Raw genomic sequence first — 14998 nt, forward strand, 5'->3', positions numbered from 1 at the left:
ACCGGGTTTCGGTACCCAACCCTAAATCTGAGGGTGCAAAGAAATCAAAATATTGGGAAAATTGCTTTTATAGTTGTCCAAATTAAGTTCTTAGCAATCAAAAATTACATTTTGATATATGTTTGGAAGGAAATGTACAAAATACCTTCATGGAACATGATCTCTACTTAGTATCTAATTGATTTTTGTGCATACAAGCAAAATCAATCATTTTGACCCATACAGTGCATTGCTGGCTATTGCTACAAATATACCCGTGCTACTTAAGACTGGTTTTGTGGTCCAGGGTCACATGTTAGCACTTAGCTAGAAGCATTAGTGTCTTTCGCTTTTGCTCACTTGCTTACTGTGTTTGTATCAACACAGGTGCTCAAGTGTCTCTCTTGGAGAAACTGATATAGCTATACACATTTCCATTTATCATGTTTTTCTAGAGTATTAATGGGTGTGAAAGGGGTTTCGATTGGTTGATTTGGTGGGTGTCTTCATGCCTTTCTTGTGACACATGTGCATTTCTATCTGTTTATTTACCACTTTATATTTGTGTCTATTTGAGGCCTCAGGCCTGCAGGGAGTTAACAGGAAAAACAGGTTGTAACTGTAGTCAATAACATCTGAAAACCATACAGCTCTTTTATGCTTTCAACCAGTTCCTGGTTTCAGTAAAAATTTGCTGTGAATATTTTGAATGTCACTTTCCCGAAGTCCTAGAGGCCAACATTTAACTTTACGTCAGGGACCATATCTACAAAAGAGCGATTATTTAGTTAGTTATTTGAATCCCTGGACCACAAAACCAGTCATATGGGTCAATTTTTTGAAATTGAGATTTATACATCAGCTGAAAGCTGAATAAATAAGCTTTCCATTGATAGGATAGAACAATATTTGGCTGAGATACAACTATTTGAAAATCTGGAATCTGAGGGTGCAAAAAAAAAAAAAAAATAAATCTAAATATTGAGAAAATGGCCTTTAACGTTGTCCAAATAAAGTTTTTAGCAATGCATATTACTAATCAAAAATTAGGTTTTGATATATTTACGATAGGGAATTTACAAAGTATCTTCATGGAACTTGATCTTTACTGAAAATCCAAATGATTTTTGACTTATCAGAAAAATCGATAATTTTGTCCCATACAATGTATTTTTGGCTATTGCAAATATATACCCTACTTAAGTCTGAGTTTGTGGTACAGGGTCTCATTTCAATAAAATTGCATTTTAATAAAGATTTGTTCTTTACATTTTCATATAGAAGCTGTAAATAAGTATTATGTCTGTTACACACACACGTGCACATAGTACTACCTTGTTTTTTTTTTAACACTGCTCCTGCTCCATTATGATACAATAGAATACTATGGTATGTTTTGTGTATGGTCCGTTTCACCTTTTTAGGACATCCCCCAAATAATTCCAGATTTTGCTTCTAACTTGATATGCTTCAGATGTTTTGTACTAAGAAGTAGAAAAAGACAGACATGGTAATCTAGTTGATGTAATGCATTTACATGCATGTTTGAAGTGTAAAGAACAAGGTGTTTATATACACCAACATGTGAAAAGGACTGTGTTTACTACAAAAGGACACTAGCCAACCAAAACGCGGCATGCAATTTAAAAAAAAATCTAGATATTTTACATCCGCACACAGAGAAAATATATCACAATTTTATTATTTTATGGCAGATAGCAGCAGCACTTAGAATGAATGATGGAAGTGTCAGGAATATCACACTGTTGTGTGGATCATAAGGATGACTCTCAGTGGAGTGCTGTACGTTCTGCAGGATGTCTACCATTGCTTAAGTTTGCAGTATAATAATCAAAATGTGTGACGGCAGTCAAATCGGCTATATTGATAGTTTATGGCTGGCTTGATTGCTGTTAAGTTTTTAAAATGGGACACATTGTGCCAGGCAGACAGGAATCCTTAGTGTTTTACGGCTGACACCAGCAACCTCTCCAAGAGCCAAGACTCTTAAAGTGATGTTAAGCTGTAAAGAGATTATCTGTGTTGTCCGGACATTAATCAAATGGTGTCTCTGTCTCAATCCTGCTGTCCTACATCTTAGTGAATCACAGTCTGCAAACGCCAACGGAATCGCAGAATCCAGTCATAAAAATGGAATTTACTGTGTAACACGGAATGTTGTGGAATTTTCCAAATTTAGGAGGAATAAATCAAGTAGGTCCGAAGACATAAAATCAGATCATGCTATAGACCAGTGTCTGTGAATATTAAGCCACAAAAGACGAGTTAAATATGAATATGTTCTACGTGTCTCTGTGTGAATGAATGGCGCAGATGCGTTTACTGCACATAATGAAGTGTGGTGTTTTCAGTGAAAGAGTACGTGAATACGTAAACAAGCTCTAAAACTGCTCTGAGAGCAGTGTTGCCAAGTCCGCAGCCTACTTTTACACTGTCGTCATGGGTTTTTTGGGGGTGGTTTTTTTTCCTTTTTTTTTTTTTTTCTTTTTTTTTTTTGGGGCAGGACAGTGGAGAAAGGTCCACGAGGCGGGATTCGAACTCGGGACACCCAAGATAAACTGTACCATATTGCCCACAAGGCTACTGGTGCCGACCCACGGGTTGCTTTTGATGTCTGCGGGTTGAGGTGACCCCAGTAATGTCATATTTAGTACCTGAAATGCGAATTTAACAGGGGAACCCCAACAAAAAATGTGTATATTATCCCCCTGGACACATGTAATGATGGTTCTAGTAATGATAAAATTGTTATTAAAACATTGTATTTTTAAATAAGATTGGGCAGAGAAATGTATTTAATTAAATTAAATACATTTCATCACAAAAATTTACAATACATTGTAAATTTCTACCAAAAAAAATATATACGTGTGTGTGTGTGTGTGTGTGTGTGTGTGTGTGTGTATATATATATATATATATAGATTTATAGATTTATATATTTATATATTTATATTTTATATATTTATATTTATATTTATATTTATATATTTATATCTATATCAGTACATATTAATTAATAAGAGACGCTTTTGATTATTACATTGTATTGAAGCCATTAAAATGGAATCCACAAAATTAATGGAAAACTGAGAATGTAATAAAAGCAAAACTGAATTTGAGAAAAAAAAAAAAAAATATATATATATATATATATATATATCATTCATAGGACCATAAAATGTTATTTTTGTTAAACCTTTAATAAACTGCTAATAAATTGTTAAATTGTATGCATTTCATTAAATGTTTCCATTTAAATAGACATTTTTTGATAAATATTTGTTATTTTATTTTAACATTACAGTAGAGTCTAGGGGGAAAAAACGGAATCCAGAAAAATTAAAATGAAAAAAAAGAATTTGGAAAAACATAATACAGAATTTGGGAATAAATGAAACTGATTTCATAGTCACGTTATAGACAGATTACAAAGATTTTAAAGGTTTATAAAAGATTCTAAAGATTCATTTTATAGGTCAAGTAGTAAATACCACTCAGTGTACAAGCCAAATACATAAAATACATGCATACATACAAGAAATAATCTTTCTTGCTTGCTTTCTGTATTTTTATATGTGTATGTGTATGTATATATATATATATATATATATATATATATATATATATATTATTATTATTATTATTATTATTATTATTATTATTATTATTTATTTATTTATAATCCATTTTATTTGTTGACAATGTGAATAGTCATCACTGACAAGGTTGTGTAGCTCGCGGCATGTCATGTCTAAAGCATGACTATATTCTTATATAATGTGTAATATCATATTCATTTTTGCTTAAATAAAACATGCTATTGGGTTCCAGAGTTTTGTACTATAATAACAATAAACTCCTGTTGTGATAGAAGAATATTATGTTTTCCAGACCACGGCAGGACCCTGTTTAATAAGTAAGTAATTAGGGCTGCACGATTAATCGCACGATGTCGTGAGGCGCGTTGAGTCAATGAAGCCGGTACGTTGATTGGTAGTAAAGCTCCATCACGTGCGTTCAGCTGGAGCGGCAAGTAATACACAGTAATACACGTAATACACAGTAATACATGAATTCGATTTTGAGCGTGATTTTGGCGTAGCTTGTCAGTGATGTACGGCTCTGTGTATTACTTGCCACTCCAGCTGAACGCACGTGATGGAGCTTTACTACTAATCAACGTACCGGCTTCATTGACTAAACGCGCCTCACGACATTGTGCGATTAATCGTGCAGCCCTACAAGTAATCACTCTTAAAAGATTAAAACCGATCTATAAATAAAAGTACAGTAACATTAAGTGACAGCTGGTGATTCATTTGGTGTAGCATCTCATCTGGTGACTTCCTTCCATGTGTTTTGCATGAGATTACACTTTACGCAAGAGAATGTGACATCATGAGTTTATCATCATGAGTTCAACAGGAGTGTGAGATGAATGATGTTTGTGGTAAAAATTCAAATCATTTATACTATGATTGCTTTATTTTCTTTGGTCCTAATCTCTCGTTGTGCATTATATAAATATAGCTGTGGGTTTGATGGCCACATTCATACTCAAACCCTGAAATATTTCTCCATTTTTAACCCACAATCCAACCGTTGTTTTTCTACCATCATTGCCATAAGGGCCTCCTGCCAGATGAGACAGACTAATATATTTTTTCTTGTGAGAGTGTTTGCGTGCTTCACGCTTAGGAATGTTGACGAGAGACTGAAGCGGGTCTGTTGGTATCCCGATTTGGAGCCTGTGAAACGAGGCCCTGCAGATGTGTGCTTAGACCCTCACTGAGTTTGGTCACGAGGGTCTGTGCGGTTGTGAATTTGTAGGTCTCCAGTGAGCTCTGATATGTACACACATGTCTAGAGGGGGACAGAGATGTTTAGCTGGTGTGTCGTCTTTCAGGAGCTGTTAGAATTTTGTGCTGATGTGTAATGATGCTGAACACAAATGACATGCTCTGAAATCCCCGGAGTACAGCCGTTAATGAAGCATTTAGATGGGGTGATTGCTGGAAACAAGCATGAACAGGACCAAAGACACTCTGTATTTTTGTGATGATTTGTATTAGTATTAAAATAAGAATAATTAATAATAGTATTTTATAAAATGTATTTTTGTCACTTGGCTTCCAATTCCCATGATGGCAAATAATATGGACATTTTATTTTATTTTATTTTATTTTATTTTATTTTATTTTATTTTATTATTTTTTTATTTTGTTTTATTTTTGGAATAAGACTTTAGGTAAAAATTGTTAATTTATAGTAGCCTATATATTTGTAGATTTGCATTGCATGCATATTTTGCATTGCATGCATAGTTTTGTCTTGGCAGTTCAGTTTTGAACTGTGTATTTTACTAATTTTTTTTTTTTTTTGATTGGTTATTCAATCTGTGATGTACATTTTTATTTTTATTTTATTTTATTTTAGGTTAAGACTTTAGGTAAAACTTATTAATTTATATGTCAAGGTACTGTATATATTTTTAGATTTGTGTCGAATGTAGATTTTGTTGAAAGTTTTGTCTTGGCGGTTCAGTTTTGAATGGTATATTTTACTAATTTTATTTATTTTTTTTTTTTTTGTGATGATTAGTTATTCAATCTGTTATTTTTGACAATACAAGGTATTGTAAGTCAAGGTAGCATATATATTTTTAGATTTGCGTTGAATGTAGATTTTAAGTCTTCACAGTTCAGTTTTGAAGGGTATATTTTACTAAGTTAATTTTAAATTTCATTTTTTAAATGAATTAAAAATACTTGAATTAATAAAACAAGCTATATTAATTGTGCATAACATTTTTATAGCAAACTAGTTGAACGTATTGCAATTAATCATGCCCCATGAGCCATATATACGGTCCATAATTAGGGATTTTCCTACCAGTGGAGCAATAGAGCTGTTCAGTTGTGATTTATGACATCAATTTTCAGTATCCAGTCCGGCAGGCTAATTTTGCATGGGTTCCCTTGGGAATTTTCCTAACAGTTTTCAATTTATGAGTAAAATGAGGTCTGAGGTTATTACTACTTAAAGAGACTTTAACATTTTGTTCTAGAAGAGAGTAAACTGCATATAATCATACCTCAGATGTGTTTTTCTTTAAGCAAATATTGCATTTTAAAACGTAACTTTCCAAAAAGTGAACTATAACGTTAAAATATTTTTAAAATAACCTGTTGAAACCTGTTCTGAGGTTTTGTCTTTACTATAGCGTCATTCAAGCTCATTATGTTCTGATGTTAAAAATGCCCTTTCCTGTTGATTTATGTGATCGAAATCCTTTATTTGAGAACTAGGCTGTCTTGCATTACTGTGCATGCCTCACAACACACACAACATATCTATCTAGAGAGCTCGGAGTGGGGCGATATGCTGTGATTCAACAATGAGGTCAACCTGCCAGCGGGTAGAGCTGAATCCTCCGCAGGGACGCCCAGTTCTTTGACTCAAGTGGAGAGCTTATCATTTATCAAACCCTCTTCTGTTCTCTCACAGCTACAATCGCTCAATGGGCTTTTGTTGTCAGAGATGCAAATGTTTTGGTGGGGTGACGTGTCTTTGGAATATTGTTGCCTGGATCTCATTCATCCAGATGGCATGCACACAACCCAGGGGTGGCTATGAAGTCATGTTTAAAAACACAGAGAATTGCGGGAAACCGTCTAGACTGCAACAAACTTATGTTTCCATCGTTGTTTCAGAGAAATCATACTTGTCTTTTTTTTAGGATTAGGTTTGTTGCACGACTCAAGTGTTTTTGATCTTGGTTTGTTAGAGCGATTGGTGCGCCTCTTGTCTTTTGTTTGCTGTTGGTGGTCAGTCAAAGCTAATAGGCCTCCACTGTGTAAAGAAGCAGATAATCAGATTATTAAACCATAAATCACAGCGCCCAGTTGGGAATCAGAAAGTTCAGTGAACACAGTGACTAAAAGCCCTTGAATTCTCTCGTATTCAGCTTTTTTTTTCATTCCCTCTACAGTGGCATTACAATAGGATTATACAACCATCATTAGTCTTCCAAGACATGCAATATGTTTCTCTTTAAGAGAAAGGACACGGTGAAATAAAAGAGAAAAATATGTTGAATAAAGTTGTATTAAAAAACTATTCTCGTAGCTACATAACATTTAAAGTTGAACCACTGACTATTTTAACGTCTTTTTTGGGCCTTAAATGTGTCAGATGTGTTGTCCACACATGCTCAGATTTCATCAAAAATATCTTAATTTGTGTTTTGAAGATGAAAAAAGGTCTTATGGATTTAGAACCACGAGGCTGAGTAATTAATGACAGAATTTTCGTTTTTGGGTGCACTATCCCTTTAAGTGGAACTAGAATCTTTAAAGTCTTTATATTCCTAGTTAAATTATGAAAGAAAGGAGTGTTCAAAAAGTATGGTGAAAAATGCAAGTAAGGTGTCTGGGGGAAAAGAAAAAAACTACCTTGTCAGCACTAGGTCTGAACGGAAAATCTCAGGCAGCTGCAGTGGAGTACAACAAAGAGTAAAGGTCTAGATTTCCTCATGATATAAGAGTCTGGCACATACTACAGAGAATTCTGCACTGGATGGAGTTGAATTTAAGAAGAAATGCAACCTTTTACAGCTCTGGGCTCCCAGAATCCTCTGAGCTCATGGTTATGTAATCACAAAGTGAATGTGGATTTGGAAAGAAAAGGGATTTGTGACTTGGATTGGTTCCTTGGACCAGATTACTACCCGATGTCTGCATTGCAACCTTTTATTTGTTTTTATTTGTACAGCTTTTGTCTTATTTTTTTAAGCAAGGCCACTTTCCTTCAAACGTCATGTTTAGTAGAACTCTCATTAAAAAAAACCTGACGTGACATCAAATATGAACAACTGAAAAAGAACATTGCGGTTACGTATGTAACCCTGGAGGTCACATTGGAACGAAACAACGAATTGGGATCCCAATTTGTCAGTTTGTTGTGACATGATGTCGAATGTGACCAGCTAAAAGGGAACAGTATTTACTTTATTTGGGATCCCAATTCGTCTGTTTGTTCGGACATGACATCAGATGTGACAACCTGAATGGGAACGTCTCAGTTATGTATGTGACCCTCATTTCCTGAAGGAGGAAGTGGATCCCAAATCACCGGTTCGTTCCGACGTGATGTTGAATGTAACCGACTAAAAGGGAACGTCTCGGTTACATATGTAACCCTCATTCCATGAAGGAGGGAATGGAGACATCATGTTGAAACGAACCAATGATTTGGAATCCTAATTCACTGGCTCGTTCCAATGTGATGTCAAACTTAAAATGGAAGAGAATTTACTGTATTTGGGATCCCGATTTGTTGGTTCGTTCCGACATGACATCAAATGTGTCCAACTGAAAGGGAATGTCTCAGTTACGTATGTAACCCTCGTTCCCTGAAGGAGGTAATGGAGATGTCATGTTGGAACGAACCAACGAATTGGGATACCAGTTAGTTCCAACATGATGTTGAATGTGGCCGACTGAAAGGGAACAGTATTTACTGTATTTGGGATCCCAGTTCGATCCCAATAGTATCTACTCACAGGTTGAAGAGACGATAATTTTCAGAGCACTGATGTCCTATGCCAAAGCTGATGCTAACATGTTAATAGAAGTCAGTAATAATTAGGGTCTAGAACTTGGTGTGCAATTTGTGTGGTTTATTTCCAGCTTAATTATTGAGGAAATAAAGTGTATAAGTTCATAGCAAGCTGAGTTGGAAGTGTACGACGCTTTGGTTTATGTGGTGGCATGGTGACCACTATGCTAAAGTAAATCCTTCACTGACAGGAGCTCTGTAAATCAACACTCATGCAACGTGTCACCCTTTCATGACCGCACTTCCTCCAAGAACAATAAAAAGCCTCATGAATGGAATGGGAATTTCTTTTCCGACCTCTTACACCTCTCATTTCTTGTTACGTAATGCATCAAATGGCTTTAGTGGTGAAATGCTTCATGAATTTCTTTTGCAAAGCCAAGTTTCCATTACAATTAAGCCTTTAAAACAAAATGGGACAGGCATTTAATGTTATGTCATTAGCATGGTCCAAAATTCCAAGTATCATGTATAATTCCAATTATTTGTACTTGTTTATGTTACATCAGCTGAAGGTTTAACTCAAGTTTTAAAATTCTAAAAAAAACCTGTCTCCGATTAATAAAATGTCAGCCTTGTAAAATTAAAATGACATTTATGTCTTTTCTCTTCTGTTATAGGTCAGTCTGCAGATGTTGAAAGCTGGACACTATACTTTAAGGATAAAAATGGCTGTGTGTCCTGGATTCTTGGAAGAATTTTCCTCCTGACCACTGTCCTGGATTTACACCGTCAGAGGAAAGAGTGACCCATCTCTTGGCAAAGAAAAACTTTGGTGATTTTACTTTTCTGCGGACCGTATTTGAAAAGCCATCATGCCTATTCTGAAGCAGCTCGTGTCCTCGTCCTCCCAGTCGAAGCGGCGCTCTCGTTCAGACCTGACTGCGGAGATGATCAGCGCACCCCTGGGAGACTTCCGCCACACTATGCACGTGGGTCGAGGAGGTGACGCGTTCGGGGACACCTCCTTTCTTAGCAGCCGCTCCGGAGAGCCACCAAAGGAGCCCGAGGTACAGCAGAGCTCACCTAAACAGAGCCTTCTTTCCCGTACCTTCCGAAGCAGCAAGCGCTCCCAGTCGGCAAATCGCGACAAGCCTGACAAATCCAAACTGGAGCCGCCTGGTGGTTCGCCGAGTTATGTCAAAACCGCAATCTCGCTGCCGTATTTGAATGATGATGATGCAGGACGAGGTACTGGAATGCACCTTCCTAAAAGTGTGTCCTCGAGTCCTTTAAAGAAACTTCCAGAAGACGAAATAAAGCCGGTTAATGGAGCCACGGCGCCCACTGTATCCGACTTGGAGCTGGATGAGAAGAATTTCGGCGAGCTGACTGACTTGCGTCCGTCGGTTCCTTACACCGGAGGCATGAAGCATGCCGAGTCCATCATGTCCTTCCACATTGATCTCGGCCCCTCCATGCTAGGAGATATCTTGAGCGTAATGGACAAGAAAGGCTTCGAAGATGACGATCTTGGATTCGAAGAGGGGAAGAGTAGCGAGGGACGTAGCTCGCCACCTCAAAGCCCTCCCAACGAGGTTGAAGAAGAAGATCCGCTTCCTCCAGTCAGGCCTCCACGCCAAAGGCCAGGCACCAATCCTTACACTCCAGAGCTCCAAACCAGGAACCATCAACACCTGGACAGCTGTTCCCTCTCCAGTTCAGGGTCCACCGTGCTGGACGAGAAACCCCACAATCAGATGTACGAGGCCAACATGAACAACATCAAGTACAGCTCACCTCGAGTTCAAGACGACAGGGACTTCTCCTACATGGATGATGAGGACGATGACGAGATCAGGGTGTAAAGTGAACTGTAGGGTGCCAGAACAGTCTTTGCAAAGACTAAATGAAGTGGTGGAGGTGGGTTGTGGTCGTTTGATGGATGTAAAGCTCACACACTGACTTGGAGGACTGATTTTATAATGGGGATGAAAGGGAAAACGTACGTTTTAGCCCTTTATAATGCTTTTTCACTACATTTTCTAGTTCAGGTATACAAACCCTCTGTTACTAGTGACTTTCACCAGAGCCACCACAGCTGTGAGAGGAATGTGCTTGCATGTTTGCCTATGCCGAGGCGAGGGAATTCCATTATAAATGGTAATTGCAGTCTCGTGAGTATCATTAATGAATTCCAGTGTTGACCACTTGGAATGCCAATTCAGGAGGTTTGTGTGGGACCAAGCCTCACATTCTCCCATGATCGACGCAGTACATTTGCTTATGCCTTTAATGCCAACAGTCTTAAGTTTCCTATTTTTTACACCTTTGATTTCATCTTTAAGTTATATCCTACATTTTGCCTTGTATGCAAAACCGTAATGATGAAGTGATGATTGGAAAACCCATAAATGTGTTTAACAGAATGCTTTATGTCTGGCATATGTTACCTTTTTGCCATCGGGTGGTGTTTATGTAGTAGATCTGGACTTTGTCATGTGTCCATACATGTTTAAGAGGATTTCCTGTCAGGTCACATGAAATCTTGGAGAATTCAAACTGATGGGATGCAGAAACCGAAAGCAGTGGTGTAGAATCAGTCCAAGTGGAACTAATGACGACTTGTCAATTTTGTATGTGTGTGTGAATGAGGTTTGATGTCAAGAGGGCTGAAGAGTTTATTTGATTATCATCGTATAGGCTCAGACATGAAGAGCGTAGCTCTCTTATTCCGGGTCTAGCATAGTGCCTCGATCTTCAAACTGTGCTCATCAGCAGAAGTGGCTCTGGAGGGTTTTCATCTCTGAATGACTCTTATAGTTCTTTGTGTTCTGTCTTTAGGCTTGAAGAGAGATCAACACCCCGTGATGAGACTGTAACTTTTATAGCCACTCTGTGAGTTAGTGCCATACCCTTTGCGTCAGTAAAATGTAGTCAAAAATGTACTTAATTAAAATTCTTTAACATCTACAAAATGTACTCAAACTTGATTCACTACATTCTAAAAAATGCAGGGTTAAATTACAACCCAGCGCTGGGTAAAATATGAACAAAACCCAGCGACTGGTTTGCTACACAGAAGGTTGGGTTAAATATTTAACCCAACCACTGGGTCAAAACAACCCAGTTGCTGGGTTTGTCCATATTTAACCCAGCATTTCTTAGAGTGCGTGCAATTTTATTTTCCAGAGTTATGGTAAAATTTCCACTAATTTTCCTTGAAAATGTGAAGTAATTTCTGCACCATCAGCAGCACTAAAATAGAATCTTTACATAGATTGCAATTCCATAACAACCAATCATGGGATTTTGAAGGCGGGACTAAATAACGTGTTATTTTTGAAATTCTGGCTGCTACAGAAATTACTTCACATTTCGGTCTTGATTATGAGACTTTCACAAACTATGCTAACAATTAGCAAATTGGCTCAGATACTGGCAGTATGCTTAACATTATTATAGACTCTGGTTTACCACTTTAAAAAAATAAAATAAAATAAAATAATTACCATCTATTAATGTCTTGGTAGCCAAGCAAGTATTAACTGTTTATTGTGCACTTTGGGAAATTAAGATTTTTTTTATTTTCTTCCTAAGTTTTGGGCAGATATTTTAAAAGCGTTCCACTCTTGATATATGTACATCATGTTCAAGTATTCATTTACTGTATATTTGAGTTTTTTTTTGTTTTGTTTTTTTTTTGATTGATTGATTGCTATTGTTTAGTCAACAGTGTTGGCCCTGTAATCTGACATTTATATAAGCACACTAGGAACTGAGGAGAGCACTATTTTGTAGTATTGGTTATTTTCAGAAACAGTTGGCTTCTGTGGTACAGAATTGTTAGTTCAGATCCTCTGTGGCCTTTTACCTTCACTTTGTGAGCTCAGTTAGTTTTTAACACTCAGCCAAGACTACAGCTGCATTATTTCCATTGCTTATCTGTCAGAGTGTTTTTCATTGGTTTGTGAAATCAGCATGTCTGTATAGAGGAACAAGTAAGGTACGATTTATAAGAGCTCTAGAAAGATGTTTGTAATGCCGACTCCATGTTTAGGGTGTGGGATGCTTTGGAAAAGGGCTTTATTAATGGGGTACGAGGGGGTTGTGTTGCCTTATATCTGGTTGAAATGCTGCATTGTGCCATTTTGTCTGCAAGCACAGATTGAGGATAATCAAATGTGCCAATGTCTTCTCTTCATCTCTTTTGTTACTCAATTTCAGTTCATTTTATGGGCTAAGAAAGTGGTCGTGAAGATATCTCACTGCACGCAAAGCTTTTTGAAGAAGACCAGATGTCCGGAACTGGATTTGTGAGACTGAAAGTGAGCTGGAATGCTGGACTGTAACAGGTTTTGAGAGCAGTAGGGCTCCCTCTACAGTTTTTGAGTAGTTTTCTTTCAGGCCATTAATACTTGTGTCTATGCTGTACTATTCGTGTGCAATGGCATAGAGGTTTCTATAGTTTCTTTGCTTGATTACTATATGCAGACAGGTTTATAACAACACATCTTCAACAGTTGCTAGAGAAAATGGTTGACAAAACACTAAAGTATAGTACAAAACCAAAACTCCTTAAATTCCAAGTATTTGCTGTTTATCTTTTTTCACTTAATGTCTGTATCATTCTGTACTGAAATAATATATAATGACCTGCCTCACTTTCCCTTGCAAAATAACAGTTATATTTTTCAATAAAAGAAAAAGCTGATAAACTTCACCAGAGGGCCGTGATTTGTACTTGTTCATGACTGTCAGTGCAAATCATCATTTAAGAGTGAAACAAAATACCTGTGCAAGTCTGTTCATGTTGTAGTTCTCCACTGTTGTAGATTTGCATACGTAATAACCATCCTCAAACTTAAAACTACTGTATCACAGCTATTCCAGTGTGTTGACTCAGGGAAATGTGCCTTTGCACTGTGCAGTTTCTGCTGATGAAACAGATCTGGCTGATTAAATTCCCTAGTCAAATATTATATTTCAAAAATTGAGGTCTTCTTAAAGGGATAGTTCACCCAAAAATGAAAACTGTGACATCTCACCCTCATGTCGTTCCTATAAGATCTTTGTTCCTCTGAACGCATAAAAGAAAAAATTGTTGATTAAAGGAGAAGTCCATTTCCAGAACAACAATTAACAAATAATTTACTCACCCCCTTTTCATCCAAGATGTTCATGTCTTTCTGTCTTCAGTCGTAAAGAAATTATGGATTTTGAGAAAAGCATTTCAGGATTTTTCTTCATGTAATGGACTTGATTGGTGCCCTTATTTTGAACTTCCAAAATGTAGTTTAAATGCAGCTTCAAAAGGCTCTAAACGATCCCAGCCGAGGAAGAAATGATAGGTCATTTTTTTCAGAATATAAAAATTTGTATACTTTTTAAGCACAGGATCATATCAAAAGGTCGCGCTGAACGTAGGCGGAACTACAGACCCAGTGTTTACAAAGCGAATGCTTAAAGACTAAGAAAGTGCAAGTAAGTCAAACACTGTTTACAAACCAAAAGGTACAACGATGTCTACATTTTAGAAGTTCAAAATCGGGGACCAATCAAGTCCATTATATGAAGAAAAATCCTGAAATGCTTTCCTCAAAACCATAATTTCTTTACGACTGAAGACAGAAAGACATGAACATCTTGGATGACACGGGAGTGAGTAAATTATTTGTAAATTGTTGTTCTGGAAGTGGAGTCCTTTAAAGTCGTTATTTTTGTTTTCCTTGTGCACAAAAAGCATTCTTGTAGCTTCATAACATTAAGGTTGAACCACTGATGTCACACTTATTATTTTATTGATGTCCTAACTACCTTTTTGGGCCTTAAATGTGGTAGTTGCATTGCTGTCTATGCAGGGTCAGAAAACTCTCATATTTCATGAAAAATATCTTCATTTAGCTTCCAAAGACAAATGAATGTCTTACAATAGACAATAATTGCTATTATAAGTAAATCTTTCCAAAATGCAAAAAATCCATTAATTATTAACGACACAAGGGTGAGTACTCAATGACAAAATTTGCATTTTTTTGGGTGGACTATCCCTTTAATACTATATTATATATTCAGGTTTAGTAACTGTGAGGGCCTCTACAAGTGTGAAAGATTAACAGAATAGCTCTACCAAGATTGCATTGATAATTTAATATGCTGTCTGTTTGAATGCACACATTCCCAGTTTTTAGGATTTTCGTAAGAATTGCATCGGGGAGCGGATTCAAGTTGAACATGAACAATAAGGTAAGAACACCATAAAGTGACTTGCAAAAAAGAAACGTTATTATATTTTATTTTATATGCTTCAATCTGGGCCTATAGTATAAATGTGTTACTACTGCCATCTTGTGGTCTATCCTCATTCAACAAGTACAGCCTAAGGTAAATGAAAACCAATAGCTAACATTTTGAGCAACAATCTCTTAAAAAAAA

At 36.7% G+C, this 14998-nt stretch overlaps 1 protein-coding gene across 1 annotated transcript; it reads left to right on the forward strand.

The window, feature by feature from the left end:
- Window positions 1-9432: 9432 nt before the first annotated feature.
- cdc42ep4b (CDC42 effector protein (Rho GTPase binding) 4b) lies at window positions 9433-13286 on the forward strand. Its single transcript, XM_051123678.1, has one exon. The coding sequence runs from the start codon at window positions 9439-9441 to the stop codon at window positions 10429-10431; it is 993 nt and encodes a 330-aa protein (XP_050979635.1). The 5' UTR covers window positions 9433-9438; the 3' UTR covers window positions 10432-13286.
- The last annotated feature ends 1712 nt before the right edge of the window (window positions 13287-14998 follow it).

This window comes from Labeo rohita, chromosome 12 (genome assembly GCF_022985175.1).
Source record: "Labeo rohita strain BAU-BD-2019 chromosome 12, IGBB_LRoh.1.0, whole genome shotgun sequence".
In the NCBI taxonomy this organism is placed as follows: Eukaryota; Metazoa; Chordata; class Actinopteri; order Cypriniformes; family Cyprinidae; genus Labeo; species Labeo rohita.

Excerpts from the sequence above, each read along its gene's own strand:
- cdc42ep4b (XM_051123678.1), top strand. The coding sequence starts at position 9,439 with ATGCCTATTCTGAAGCAGCTCGTGTCCTCGTCCTCCCAGTCGAAGCGG.